The sequence below is a fragment of the Phocoena sinus genome, chromosome 7, assembly GCF_008692025.1.
Source record: "Phocoena sinus isolate mPhoSin1 chromosome 7, mPhoSin1.pri, whole genome shotgun sequence".
Taxonomy (NCBI): domain Eukaryota; kingdom Metazoa; phylum Chordata; class Mammalia; order Artiodactyla; family Phocoenidae; genus Phocoena; species Phocoena sinus.
In genome coordinates this window covers 44,759,709-44,772,160 of record NC_045769.1, presented here as the reverse complement: position 1 = coordinate 44,772,160, position 12,452 = coordinate 44,759,709, and the positions used below count along the sequence as shown (strand labels likewise).

The following is a 12,452-nucleotide window of genomic DNA, read 5'->3' as shown; positions in this document are numbered from 1 at the left end:
CTGGCCTGGTTCAGAGCCCAAGATGGCTAAGTTTCCTCAGTTGAATCCTTTACTTAGGGTGCAGGCAGCCACATAACTCATGCCATTTCTTGAGTTGCTGAGAAGTATGCAGCTTTTCAGGAAGATATTCTTGGAGCTCAGGCCAAGCAGTTGCCTCAATGACTGCCTGATTGTTTCCATTTAACAATTTGGGTTTTCTCTCACAGTCACTTTAGTGTGCTCAGTAAATTGGTGTTTTATGCTTGATTTTCACTTTCAGAATTCTATCTCAGCATTATGAGGATCTGATGTCATGATGTAGGCAAACGTTCCTGTATTGACATGTTTTGTTTTTGGCTAGTGGAGAGGTAATGCCAAAATTCTGAGTTCCATGGGAATAGAGCCAAGAGACGTTTGGCTTCTTAGTCAGAGTTAGTGTCCGTGGGAGCGGATCTGGGAAAGTCTTGTGGAGGATCCATGGCCAAAACCGCATAATCAGATTTTGTTCTGAATAGGGTCCTTCATAAGATGTTAGAAAAGAAAAAAAGAACATAACATTATAGGAAGAAAATTTTCTTAATCAAATAATCTTGAATGGTTAGGAAGACAAATTAAAAATGTGAATTAGTAGGTTAATCTCTTCATATGTTTGGTTTAAAGCTTACCTTTAAGATTAATTGAATCAAGTTTATCTGTTGGCCCTTCTCAGGAGAACTCTCCAACAGATCTCATTAAGATCAGAATCTGGGAATATGTTTTAGATCTCTGTAAATTAAGTCCAGTGAATAGTGTTTTGCCTATAGTGAGTACGCAGAACTAATAAAAGAAAATGTTATTAAAGTCAGTTTTTCAAGAAAGTAAATATATGTGTGTTTAATAATCACCTTTATTATAGAATAAAAATAATAGCATCATACTGTTAAGAAAAACTTTTCTATCTTACAGTAATCTAAAATTATAATCAATGAAAACTTAATATGTATTTTTTTGCTTCATTGCCAAACTGTGTATTTCTGTATCAAGAATACTTAGTGTAATATTAAACCATAGCTGAAGTGAACTACTCAACCATTGTAACAGAGGATTAGGGAGTTGTCTATCATTATTATTACACATACATTTTATGCTTGTCGGATAAATTAGGCAGTTTCATATGTCAAGTCTTACATTCAAGAACATCCTGTGTTCTTGACAGGATGTGGTATTCATTGAAGTTTTTGGTAGGTAATCTAGTAAAATATATGTAAATAATCCCTCTATCTAGTGTTTTAAATTGTAACAAAGATAATCTTGCTATAAATGAATGCTATCTAATGAAAATGTATTAATTTTTCAAAGACTTCCTCTGCAAAATTCCACCTAGGCATGAATGAACTAAATTTAGTACCACTTCGCATTGCTCGACATCGTACTCAGGGATGACCAAAATTAGTATAGTTTAATTTGATATGTTTTGCAGTGTGTAAATTGGAACTGAATGACCATGCAAATGAAATTTCAACACTATACGTCATGTGCCAGGCAAGTCATGACTTGCTTATCACATTTTAGCCTATGGTTTAATTTCTTAGTTATATTACTGGATAGTATCCATGTGTCTTATTTTTTAAAGTGATCATTTGATATTTTAAATGGAATTTTTTTATCATGCTACATTTTTAATGAGTAGTATTGGAATGAATGATCAAACAAGTGTAACTTATTTGATTTCTATTTCTATTTCTTTTTTTTTTTTTGCCGTACGCAGCCCTCTCACCACTGTGGCCTCTCCCGTTGCGGAGCACAGGCTCCGGACGCGCAGGCTCAGCAGCCATGGCTCACGGGCCCAGCCGCTCCGCGGCATGTGGAATCTTCCCGGACCGGGGCACGAACCCGTGTTCCCTGCATCGGCAGGCAGACTCTCAACCACTGCGCCACCAGGGAAGCTCACTATATCTATCTCTTATATAATTAATGTACAAATATAAATGCTACATTTCTTTGGGCAATTTGATTAATTTAATTTAACCTCAGTTCCCTCTATGAAATGGGCATAATAATTATACTTCCAGCATTATGAAGATAAAATTACATGATTAATGTGAGGGGACTTTGAAAGTTATTATTATTTCAATTTGTATTACTGTACACAGTAAAGTAGTGGTTTTAATCACATACTACCATAGATTTCCCATTAGAGTCTATTTGTCCAAGATAATCTCCAGGTTGATAAAAGATAGATGTGAACTGTTATAATCCTACGGACTTTTAGTTAGTGCCCAGTATTGACATTCCCCAGCTGACAAACCATGACTCAGAGCTTTTTTTTTGTTTTTAGCTCTCCTGCATTTTGTCTTTTGGAATCATTCTTCTCACTCTGACCCACCATCCACTCTACTCTAGCATTTCAGAACTCTTGTCTCAGTTTTTGAACCAATTCACTTTATGACTTTGGGCAACCCTCTCTTTAGATCTCAGTTCTGTCATGTGTAAATTAGATGATCTCTAAGGTCTATTCCATCTGTCACATCCTATGACATTGACACACTTCTATCTGTTTGTACATTTCTCTGCTTTGCTAATCACCTGCTCTTCTTCCACCTTCTCATAATACCAACTCTAACTTCCCTTATTAAAATGCAGCCATACAACATTTGCAGAAACCAATGCTGAACATATATAAGGGTATATTACAAATTATACATTAAAAAATATAGTTTCAGTCTTTCATTAGTACTTGTTGAAGAATTGGTGTAACCAGAGCAATGAATCATTGTGTTGAACTGCTCTGAATTCAAATTCAGACCAGCCACTGAGGTACCTCCTATTGTCTCAGAGTTCTCTAATGTAAACTGGGAACAGTAATGTCTCGTACACTGAGTGTGTCAGGAAAGTTCCTAGCACAGATCTGGTGCTCAGTGAATATTATCATCTCATACCCTCCTAATTCTGACATCCAGACATCAGAAGCGCTGATGATTTATGATTTTGGTTTTGACACATAAGAAGAATGTGAGTTCATAATTTGAAGTGCTTTTTATTCAGTTGTCTAGTTTAATCTATCACAGACTTGCCAGTTGATGACTGGATGATCTTTAAGAAACATAGAGGGTTTCCCGGGTGGCGCAGTGGCTGAGAGTCCGCCTGCCGATGCGGGGGACACGGGTTCGTGCCCTGGTCTGGGAGGATCCCACGTGCCGCGGACCTGCTGGGCCCGTGAGCCATGGCCGCTGGGCCTGCACGTCCAGAGCCTGTGCTCCGCAACGGGAGAGGCTGCAGCGGTGAGAGGCCTGTGTACCGTAAAAAAAAAAAAAAAAAAAAAAGAAACAATGTTTTGGTAATTAGCAAGTGTTTTAGCCATGTTAAGACATCCAGGCTGATTTGATACTTATTTTCCTTTTCAAACATTCAATTGGTTAAGTATTAAAACTAATTGGGAAGCAGGCCCTTATAAGTATACTTTATTACTTCATAATTTTTATCTTAAGAAGGAAAATAAACTAGATTCTATGAATGAGCTCTAAGAAGACCCTGAGCTCCCTGAAATTATATGCAAAATTGTGAGTTTTCTTTTTCCTGGTGAGAGTGTCCCACAAGACCCAAAAGGGTCATTGACATTCTTAAATGAGTATATGGTGGTTTAAAGTGAAATAGATTTGTTTTCGTTTGGGGTATAGAATAATTGAGTTCTAATCTAGCTACTGTCAATGTCAAAATATTGCCTTTTTATTTTAAGAAAATAAAATTTTCTACAAAAGTGCGAAAACCAACTTGAATACAAAAGGAACCATGGAGTCTGAAAGGGTTTTTGTTTGTTTTTATTTTTTACTGTGTTTTTTTTTTTAACTAACACAGGTTTGTGGGAAGTATGAGAAGTATTACAAAACATTCAGAATATTAAAACTGATACACTACATTGAACTTTACATAATGTTTTCTGAAAATTTCAGGGGTTAGTGTCACATATCACAAGTGGATATTCTTGGGGTGCTGAAAATGAAAGTGACATGCCCATAGGCAGAATAGCAGAGCACCTTTGCCATTCCTAGGACCTAGGCAAAATAGAAAAAGAAATGCCTAGGTCTTGTCACAAAACAAATTGGTCCTGATGCTTTCTTTCATGGTCATATGGGTTTTGAAGTGGGCCACCAAATGGAGAGGTTAGTGATGTGATCCTGGGGCTCCATGGTAAGGGTGAATATAAAGGTTGGGGAGTCCTGAAACTGGGTCCTTGGAAACGGAGGGTGTTCCTTCCTCACAGTTCCCACTGTAGGGATCACGGTCCCCAGTTATTTGTGCTCCAGAGCCTAAGGTGTGTTAATGGGCCTGCTGATCCAGACTTTGAGGTCATGTATATTCATGGCCCTGGAAGAAGTATGTTCTGATATGTGCAACTGAAAAGTGGCCTTACCCCGTCACCGCAGCTGGCTCCTCCCCCCACAGGGGCAACTCCCTTACAGCTCCAGCCTTGTCAGTGTTAAATATGTCAGTATCAGAATTAGAAAAAGTACTGCACTTCGTTTGTATGAGTATAAATTGCTGTAATATATTTCATGGTTATAATAATTATAAATTATTTATTTAAGAACCATAACACTAAACAAAATTTTAATCGCCTCCCCCATTAGACATAGTCACTGCTTTAGAGCTAAGCTATTAAATTGGCCAGGGATGGATTCTAGGCACTTTATAATTATTTTTCAATTCAGTTTGAAAATTTGTGCCCCCAAAACTCAGATAAATGTGCCAGTATCATTAAGTGCTAGGAAAAAAATGCAGTTTCCCTGTGTCCCTGTGGCTTCAGTAGAACTTGTAACTCTAGGACCATATACCCTTGCCAACTGCAATGCATTTGGAAATTGAACCTATGAAAACATATAAATAGTTTTCAGGTCAAGATAAAGAGAAATGAAACAGATGTAATTAGCCCTTGCTTTTGTATGTTTAAAGCAACTTGACCAGAACCAATTTAACAGGAATTTCACTCATGAGAAACTAGAGTAGCAGACCTAAAATTTCTAAACCAAACTTTTGTGCTAAATCATTAAACTTTTACAATAAAGTGAAAACCAAAACTCCAGAATTAATCATTATAACATAAAACTGTTGTGTCTTTCAAAAAACATGAAAACACTTTAATATAATTTATATTGTTTCTACACATTAGATGTAGGAAATAATTTTACTTAGTCATAAGTATAATGTATTTGATTAACAAAATCCTAATTTACAAAATAGAAGTAAATATATGTAGAAATATATTCATTATCAAATTATAAAATAAAATTAACAATTCTTAAGATATCATCAGTTTATTTTTCTGATTTCAGATAATAGAGTTAAATCATTTTGGTATGCTTAATAATATTTATAAGTATTAAAATAATGGAACGTTGAGATTTGAATACAATGATAGTAAACCACTGAAATTTCACTTTCACATTATACAGCCATCATGAATCTGTAAGTGAATGTTAATAATGTAAAAAAATATAAAATGATTGTAATATAACCATCTAACCATTAGCATATGGAGTTTTAAGACCACATTTAATCAGCTAATTTTCTCCGAAATATAAGCATTTGCTTTTCTGTCATACATGAAATGTCTCTATGCCTTAATACTTAATTTGAAATGTGCTTACTGTAAAAATATACCAAAGTAAATAAAAAAGGAGACATTTATTTACAAAACAATATTGTATACATATTATATAAATGCAATTGTTTCAAAGTCTTTTTATACAATATTGATAGAATCAGTCATTTCCATTATTTCATCATAAAAACTGCAGTGTTGCAAAGGCAGGCTATAATTTTGAAATTTTGATAAAAATGAATACTTTTTGGCTGCCTTGTAAATGCAGTTTCTCCAAGTATGCTACAGAATTGAATCCAGACCTCTAGAAAAATGATTTTTCTTTCATTAAAGAAAATCCATTCCCCATTTGGAGGAGTATGAAAATGCACCTGAAGAAAGGAGAAACATTACTTTACTGAATGTATTTTATTTGATAAACCTGATAACATCAGCCATTCAGCCTATTGTATTAGCACCATTGGCATGAATTGTTAATGTACTGTATCAATCGGAATAGGAATGGGAACTTGCACATGGTGTACCATCCCTATTTTTGTGGAATCTTATCTTACCAAGTATGCTATCATACAATATAAATTCAAGTGTTTAAGGATGATTCAAATAATGGTATATAACAATCCTGCATTTTACCAATACTACATATAGATTTTTCTGTAAATATTAAATGAAACTGTAAAGAAATAGACTTTAAAGCATACTCCTTTAATTCACCAGAACACAAGGAGAATTGCTTTCATTTACCTGCATATGTTGTGATATATATGAACATAAATGGAATTTGATCTCCAAGTTAAAAAACTCCGGAAATCATAAAACTTTTTATTGTATGATTTGTTTTGATGGTTAAATGCCAACCGTTGCATATATTCTCTCTTTTAGTTCATATACTGTAGCTTGTGCGTAAGTGACTGTAGCATGCTCTAGGCTTACAGCCTGTGGTACATAATTTCACAGTTTCAAAATTGTTGAGGGGAAGACCTTCCACTTTTTAGGAAGCTATGAAACAAGTATAAATCTCATGAGCACCCACAGCGATCTACTACCATGGCTGGAATTTTCCCATATATTATTTGTTCTTTGCCATTAAAATATAGCATATTAATTGGAGACATCTTTGTGGGAGTACAACAGGGGCCTGCTGAACCTCTGGGGTTTGCTTGGTGCACAAGATGGGTATGAGGATATTTTTGTAAAAATACAAATTCACACTCTCCAGAGCAGTAATTGGCCTTATATCTTTTAGGTGCAATAATCCAATCCCATCCAAAAGCTTCAAAATCCACAGTTAGAGGGTAACGACAGCATCGAGATTCTGTGGAGTGCTCATCACAGTCGAGTCCAAAATCTCTCCTGGATCTTTTTGGTGTGTCTGTTACCTTGACTTCTAAAAAGGGATTCTGTATGAAAAGGAAAGAAGAGTTAGTAATAGATCCTGAAACACCTTCCTACCTCAAGCAGTCGTTGTTGAAGAAAGAAACTAATCATTTTGCTTCTGCCACATTTGTTTTTATGTTTTAATGTTGCCACAGCATTAAGGAATTTTAATTTATACTAGGCTTGATACTTCCCTTATGGCTCAAAAGACTATAGCAGCAATACGGATTCCCCTGTGGTCAAATCTTTGTCCTGCTTATTCTTGTTTTCCCCAGTTTGAGTATCTGAATGCCTGGCACATAATAGATGCTCTGAAAATATCGATGGCAAGAAAGGGAGAGATGGAGCAGAAGAGAGAGGGAGGAGGGAAGAAAGGAGGAAGGGGAAAAGCTAGCTTCTCTCTTCCTGCTTGTTGGTTAAATATGGTGGCTAAATATGTCTGATGACTGCTGGAGGGATAGGTATACTCATCCATCCTCCATTCACTAGATCTTATTCAGGGATCCTTGGATATTAACGCCAAACCAAAATAGTTACCACCCAGCACTGTACAGATTGTAATGGGAAAAAGGAAGGTAGGGTGATGAAGGTAGTGGTAGGTATATTGGGTTGGAATAACCAACTCCAAGAGAGGGAGGGACAGATTCAGAAGAAGATACGATAATATTTCCTTTATTCTTTCACTGAAAATGTTGCTGTTCAGATATTTAAACAATAATTTGCTAATCCTTCCCCCACCCCAATCTTTTCATGCATTTGAGACATTTTTCCTTTTATATGGAAAAGTCTGAGGAATACATCGTATTAACCATCTGTTTAATAATAAATAAAACCTCTGTCACATCACCAACTTTGATCATTAAAATGCTGTCTATAAAAAAGAACACATTCCTAAATAATTAATAGTAGTTTTTATCCTGTATCAAAATCAAAATAGACCTGGTAATTATTGGTATTTAAGATTATAAAAAATAATAACATCATTTTGGGAGTCAGTAACATTTTATGTACCATATTTAAAGAAAAATAGATCACTTGGAAAATTGTATAATCTCTTAAAGAATATGTTTTCATTTAAAGTAGATATGCTTACTAATTATATATTCTTTACAAACAAGACCATTTAAAAACTGAAAAGCTAACACATTGCTTACAAGTATAATCTTTTGTTGTAAATTATATCAATAAATGGAAGTAAAAGGTATGGTCACATTAAATAAGTTTTTGAAAACAGAAGTAAACACAAGCATAGATAAGCCAGAAGAGTGAGTAACTCTAAATTTATACTAGGTTTTAAATGGTTTTTATTAATTTTTATAATATATAAGGCATTGTCTTCTGTTTGACCTGATATTAAATTAGTTGGCATTACCTAAGTAAACTCTTGCAGAAGAATAGTAAGACAGTTCAGAAATAAGCTTGTTGGTACAGGTTAACTACCCGGAAATTTTAAATTTTATTAGGGGTAATTCACAGAGTAATCCACATATACATCAGTGCATTAACAGCCTAGAAAATAAGGAACATTTATCTTGAGGGATCTTAAATATATGTAATAGCATATAAGTCTAAACATATTGTATTTAGTTAGTTGCTATAATTAAAAGCATTTTATTTCAATTATAATTTTTAGAGTTTATTATTTTCCACTTTATTAAGCCAAAAAAAATGTTAACACCTTTGGCACTCTTCTAGGGAAAAAAATGTTTTTTTGGGTATGTCCTAGAATCCACTATGAAGACTTCATGTTTTTATTTATATAATCATATAGCACATCAATGAAAAGCACTTTATATTTCATTCCCAATTCAAAAGAATTCCTTAAGAAGTTAAGGACTATGGTGTAACTTTTTTCTTTAAGTCCTCATGCAAACTAAAAGTATCAAGAGAGTGTTTCATAGGATATGAAATTGGACACCTACTTTTATTGGGTACAGGGCTACCATCGGGGTAAGATACCTTTGTCCAGCTTATGAGCATAGGAAATTGGTAGTTGTTTTCCACTACTATTCATTCACATTATGAATAAAAACATAAGGTTTTTAGAATGTTATTTTCAGTAATCACTTACCAGCCCATCTTCTCCTGGTCCTGGGAAGGTTACAGCAAGATCATGACCATTCTCATCTAAAGCTTTGATTTCAATGCCTAAGTTGGATTCAGGTTGTTTGAGCCAATTTTGCAACACTGTCTTCACATCAATGCTCTGCCAAATACCAGTGCCTGGATTCATGTCAAGTTTCAGAGATCGGATTCCAGTATACCTTGTACCGTCTTTCATGGGTTTGATGAGTCTCAGGATTTGCACAAACACTGTTGTAGGAGTCTTGACTGGCCTCAGATATATCCACAGTTGGGCCTTTACTACTTTATTGTATTGTATTTTAGAGCTAAATTTAAAGAAGCAACATTTCGGTTTTCCTTCCACTTGCATTAGAAGATCAGCTATAAGTGAATAAGAAAAAAAAAGAGTTACTGAAATCATTTTTCATGACAGATGCATAAACTCCTCCATATTAATCAATGAGCATGTTTATTGGAATAATGTGTGCACATTTAGTCTTTTAAAATGAAAAAAATATGTAGTATTTCATTCATAACTCAGAAAACTATCAAATAAAATAATTACTATAGCTTTTCAGATTTTCTTAGATGTATGTTTTTTCAGCTGTTTAGGAGGAACCTACTTCCTCTCCGGAGAACTGTGGACTAAGGAAAATTCTATTAAGGAATGAAAAGTGGATGAAATTTTAAGATGATGATGATTAGAGAGAACAAGAGAAACTGTGGAGGAACATCCACTTAGAATTCTTTGGGAATCTGAGTAGTTACACTTACTGAGCAGCTGTACCAATCAGTCTGGAAGAAGGAACCCTTCCCCCAGGCCTGAATTACCTGGGGACAAGACACTGAGCAACTGAGCCTCAGGAATTAGTAGAAAATATAGTACATCTGTTATGTTTGGGTGCTGGGATAGCCTTTTAAAGGAACAAAACTAGCAGATAAGTAGCACCAAAATCTAAATGTTGCATTCAGGCTATCTCAAAACTTAGAAAACACTGTCTTTAGGGCCAGGCTGTCATTGTAAGCAGAAGCACTTAGAAATTTCTTTCCTTTTGGTTTTCCAAGATTGTTTATAAATAAGGCAGATCTACTCCAGGATTATCTGATAGCACAGTCTTAAAGGAAAATTATTCGTTGCATTATAACCTAATTACTTAATAAGAAAAGCAGTATTTTGAAACTGTTTTGAGTCCAGTTTAAAGTGGGTAAGCCACTCTATAAAGCAAGATCACAGACATATGGCACAAAACTCTTTCTTGTCATGCCTTCCCTGTTAAGGTGCCTGTCCCGCTTTCCTTGAGTATAGTTTTGAACTGCCTGCAACAGGAATGGTATGACGTATATTATCTTCCAGAAGCAATGTAGATACTACAGGTAATAGTCCTCCCTCCTATGAAGAGTAAAATAATACTTTAGGAGGTTATTAAGCATGTGCCTGCCTGGAAATATGCAGATCGGGTACTTTCAACAATAGTACCATGGTCAAGGTATAAGTGGGACTTTGTGAGCCATAGCCTACTCAATTAAAATGTTTATTTCTTAGCATTTTCTGATAATTAGCTCATGATTATTATTATGCTATGTTTACTTCATCATTGCTCTTAGTAATACATTAAATTTATAAAAAATATTTTTTCATATTTTCCAGTGTTGTAATAGCTTTCAAAATTAGATAACTCTAATTTGTGAAGAACATAAAAACACTGTGAGAAATAGTTTTGAACAACAGAAGTCATTCTAGGTGTTCAGCAAATGCCCACATAGGCTTCAACATCTACAAATTTCTTTCCGGTTCTCTTTATTATGAAAAAACCTGTTATTATAAATGCATATTTCAGACAACCAAATGCAGTTATGAAATTTCATGTAGTTAAAAAATTTCAAGTTTTTCACATTGCTTGTAGTATCTCCCAGTCCTTACCTTGGTGGTATTAAGCTGTGAAAGCATAAGCATGTTATAGTTGTCACATTAAACTGTATAACATTAATGCTATGCAAGCATTTTATTTTTAGCCTTTTAGCTCTCTAAGGAAACAAATTATGCAGCAGCTTTCAGTCTCATTAGTATATTTCTCATGAAATCTTGAAAAAAAAGAAACTCTTTTTCCCTCCTACTTAAATACAAGCCAACAGCTTGTTAAAAGAGCCTGAAAATAGATCGGTTTCTCATAAACACTAGAACAACAGTCAGCAGAACTGTTGCTCTACACTAATAGGACTACTCACACTCTGTGGGCATGGTAATGACCGTTTCCGTCGTAGCGTGGTAATCATCATCTTCCAAGGAGCCGTCACTGCTGTCATCTCTCTGGACATCGTACTGATCAATCAGTTCCCGGAGTGGAGGAGCTTTGGGCAAAAGTTGTCTTATAGCATCTTTGCTGATGTTAGGAGCTGTTTCCAGGCGAAGTTTACTGAGGATTTGGATTTTTATGGCTTCTAGTCTTGAGGATTTAGTGTTTTGTCTCCACATACATGCATTACACAGCCCCTCTTTTTCCACATTTTCCTTTTGCTCGCTGTTCTCATTCAGATCCACTGGACCAGCAACAATCAGCATAAATAGGTAAATACAAACATAGATTTGCAGTTTTTGCATGATTTTAAAATCAATACAATCTTTTCCCTTGTTCTTATTTCTTCCTTTTACTTTTCTTTTGCTTTTGAGTAATGCCAAGCAAAATGTTAATGCCTGCACAGTCTGAGAGACAACTTGCCACACCAGTGAATCTTTTATACTGTATTCCAAGTGGCTTTTTATATTCCAACTTTGATGAGACAAGTGTCGTCAGGATCTATGATTGGCTCTTGCTCCACAATGAATCTCGCTGTCAGAGGTTAAAACCCTGTCTGTCACAAGTCACCAAACAGTATTTTGTTACAGTCAAGGGTGAGCTGATTCATTTGACTACTTCATAAAAGAAATAAATCTACAAATAATGAAAGATATATGTGACATTTGAAAAATTAAAATCTATTTTAACAATAATATAAACTACACTTAGATCTTTTTATCTTTATATGTGAAACTTTAAAATTATAATTTAAATAAGTAAATCTTAATTTACACTTCATACTTAAAAAGTTGAAATGTCTTTTCCTCAAAAAATAAAATGATTTTATATTATTTAGGCAAGGATTTGAAGTAAAAGGATTTTATTTGTTGTAGTAAATTATTTTTAGTACTATGTAATTAGGGAAATACAGATTTAAATTTTAAATTTAAAATAGTGCTACTAGTAAAAGATTTTTGGCTATAATTTGAGAAACTTGTTTTCCTGAATAAATTCTTAACACATAATGAAAATCATACTTACTTTAATATTAAACTGCTCATGAAATTATTTTTAAATAATTTAATATCTTTTATTCATATGAAAATTGTGTTCAGTTTTTGACTGATTACTATTATTTCCTATCCCAAAGTTGCAGATTAATATTGCTCTGAGGATGT

At 34.4% G+C, this 12,452-nt stretch overlaps 1 protein-coding gene across 1 annotated transcript; it reads right to left on the bottom strand.

Moving 5' to 3' along the window:
- Nucleotides 1–5,018: 5,018 nt before the first annotated feature.
- Nucleotides 5,019–11,805, bottom strand: MSTN (myostatin). Its single transcript, XM_032637329.1, has 3 exons — nt 11,225–11,805; nt 9,006–9,379; nt 5,019–6,957 (listed from the first exon to the last, which is right to left on the bottom strand). Exons 1-3 carry the CDS (start codon nt 11,595–11,597, stop codon nt 6,577–6,579), a joined length of 1,128 nt encoding a protein of 375 aa, XP_032493220.1. The 5' UTR covers nt 11,598–11,805; the 3' UTR covers nt 5,019–6,576.
- Nucleotides 11,806–12,452: the final 647 nt, after the last annotated feature.

Excerpts from the sequence above, each read along its gene's own strand:
- MSTN (XM_032637329.1), bottom strand. The coding sequence starts at position 11,597 with ATGCAAAAACTGCAAATCTATGTTTGTATTTACCTATTTATGCTGATT. Across the intron at positions 9,380-11,224 it reads CATTACCATGCCCACAGAGT|CTGATCTTCTAATGCAAGTG; the intron begins GTGAGTAGTCCT and ends ATTCACTTATAG. Across the intron at positions 6,958-9,005 it reads GACCAGGAGAAGATGGGCTG|AATCCCTTTTTAGAAGTCAA; the intron begins GTAAGTGATTAC and ends CTTTTCATACAG.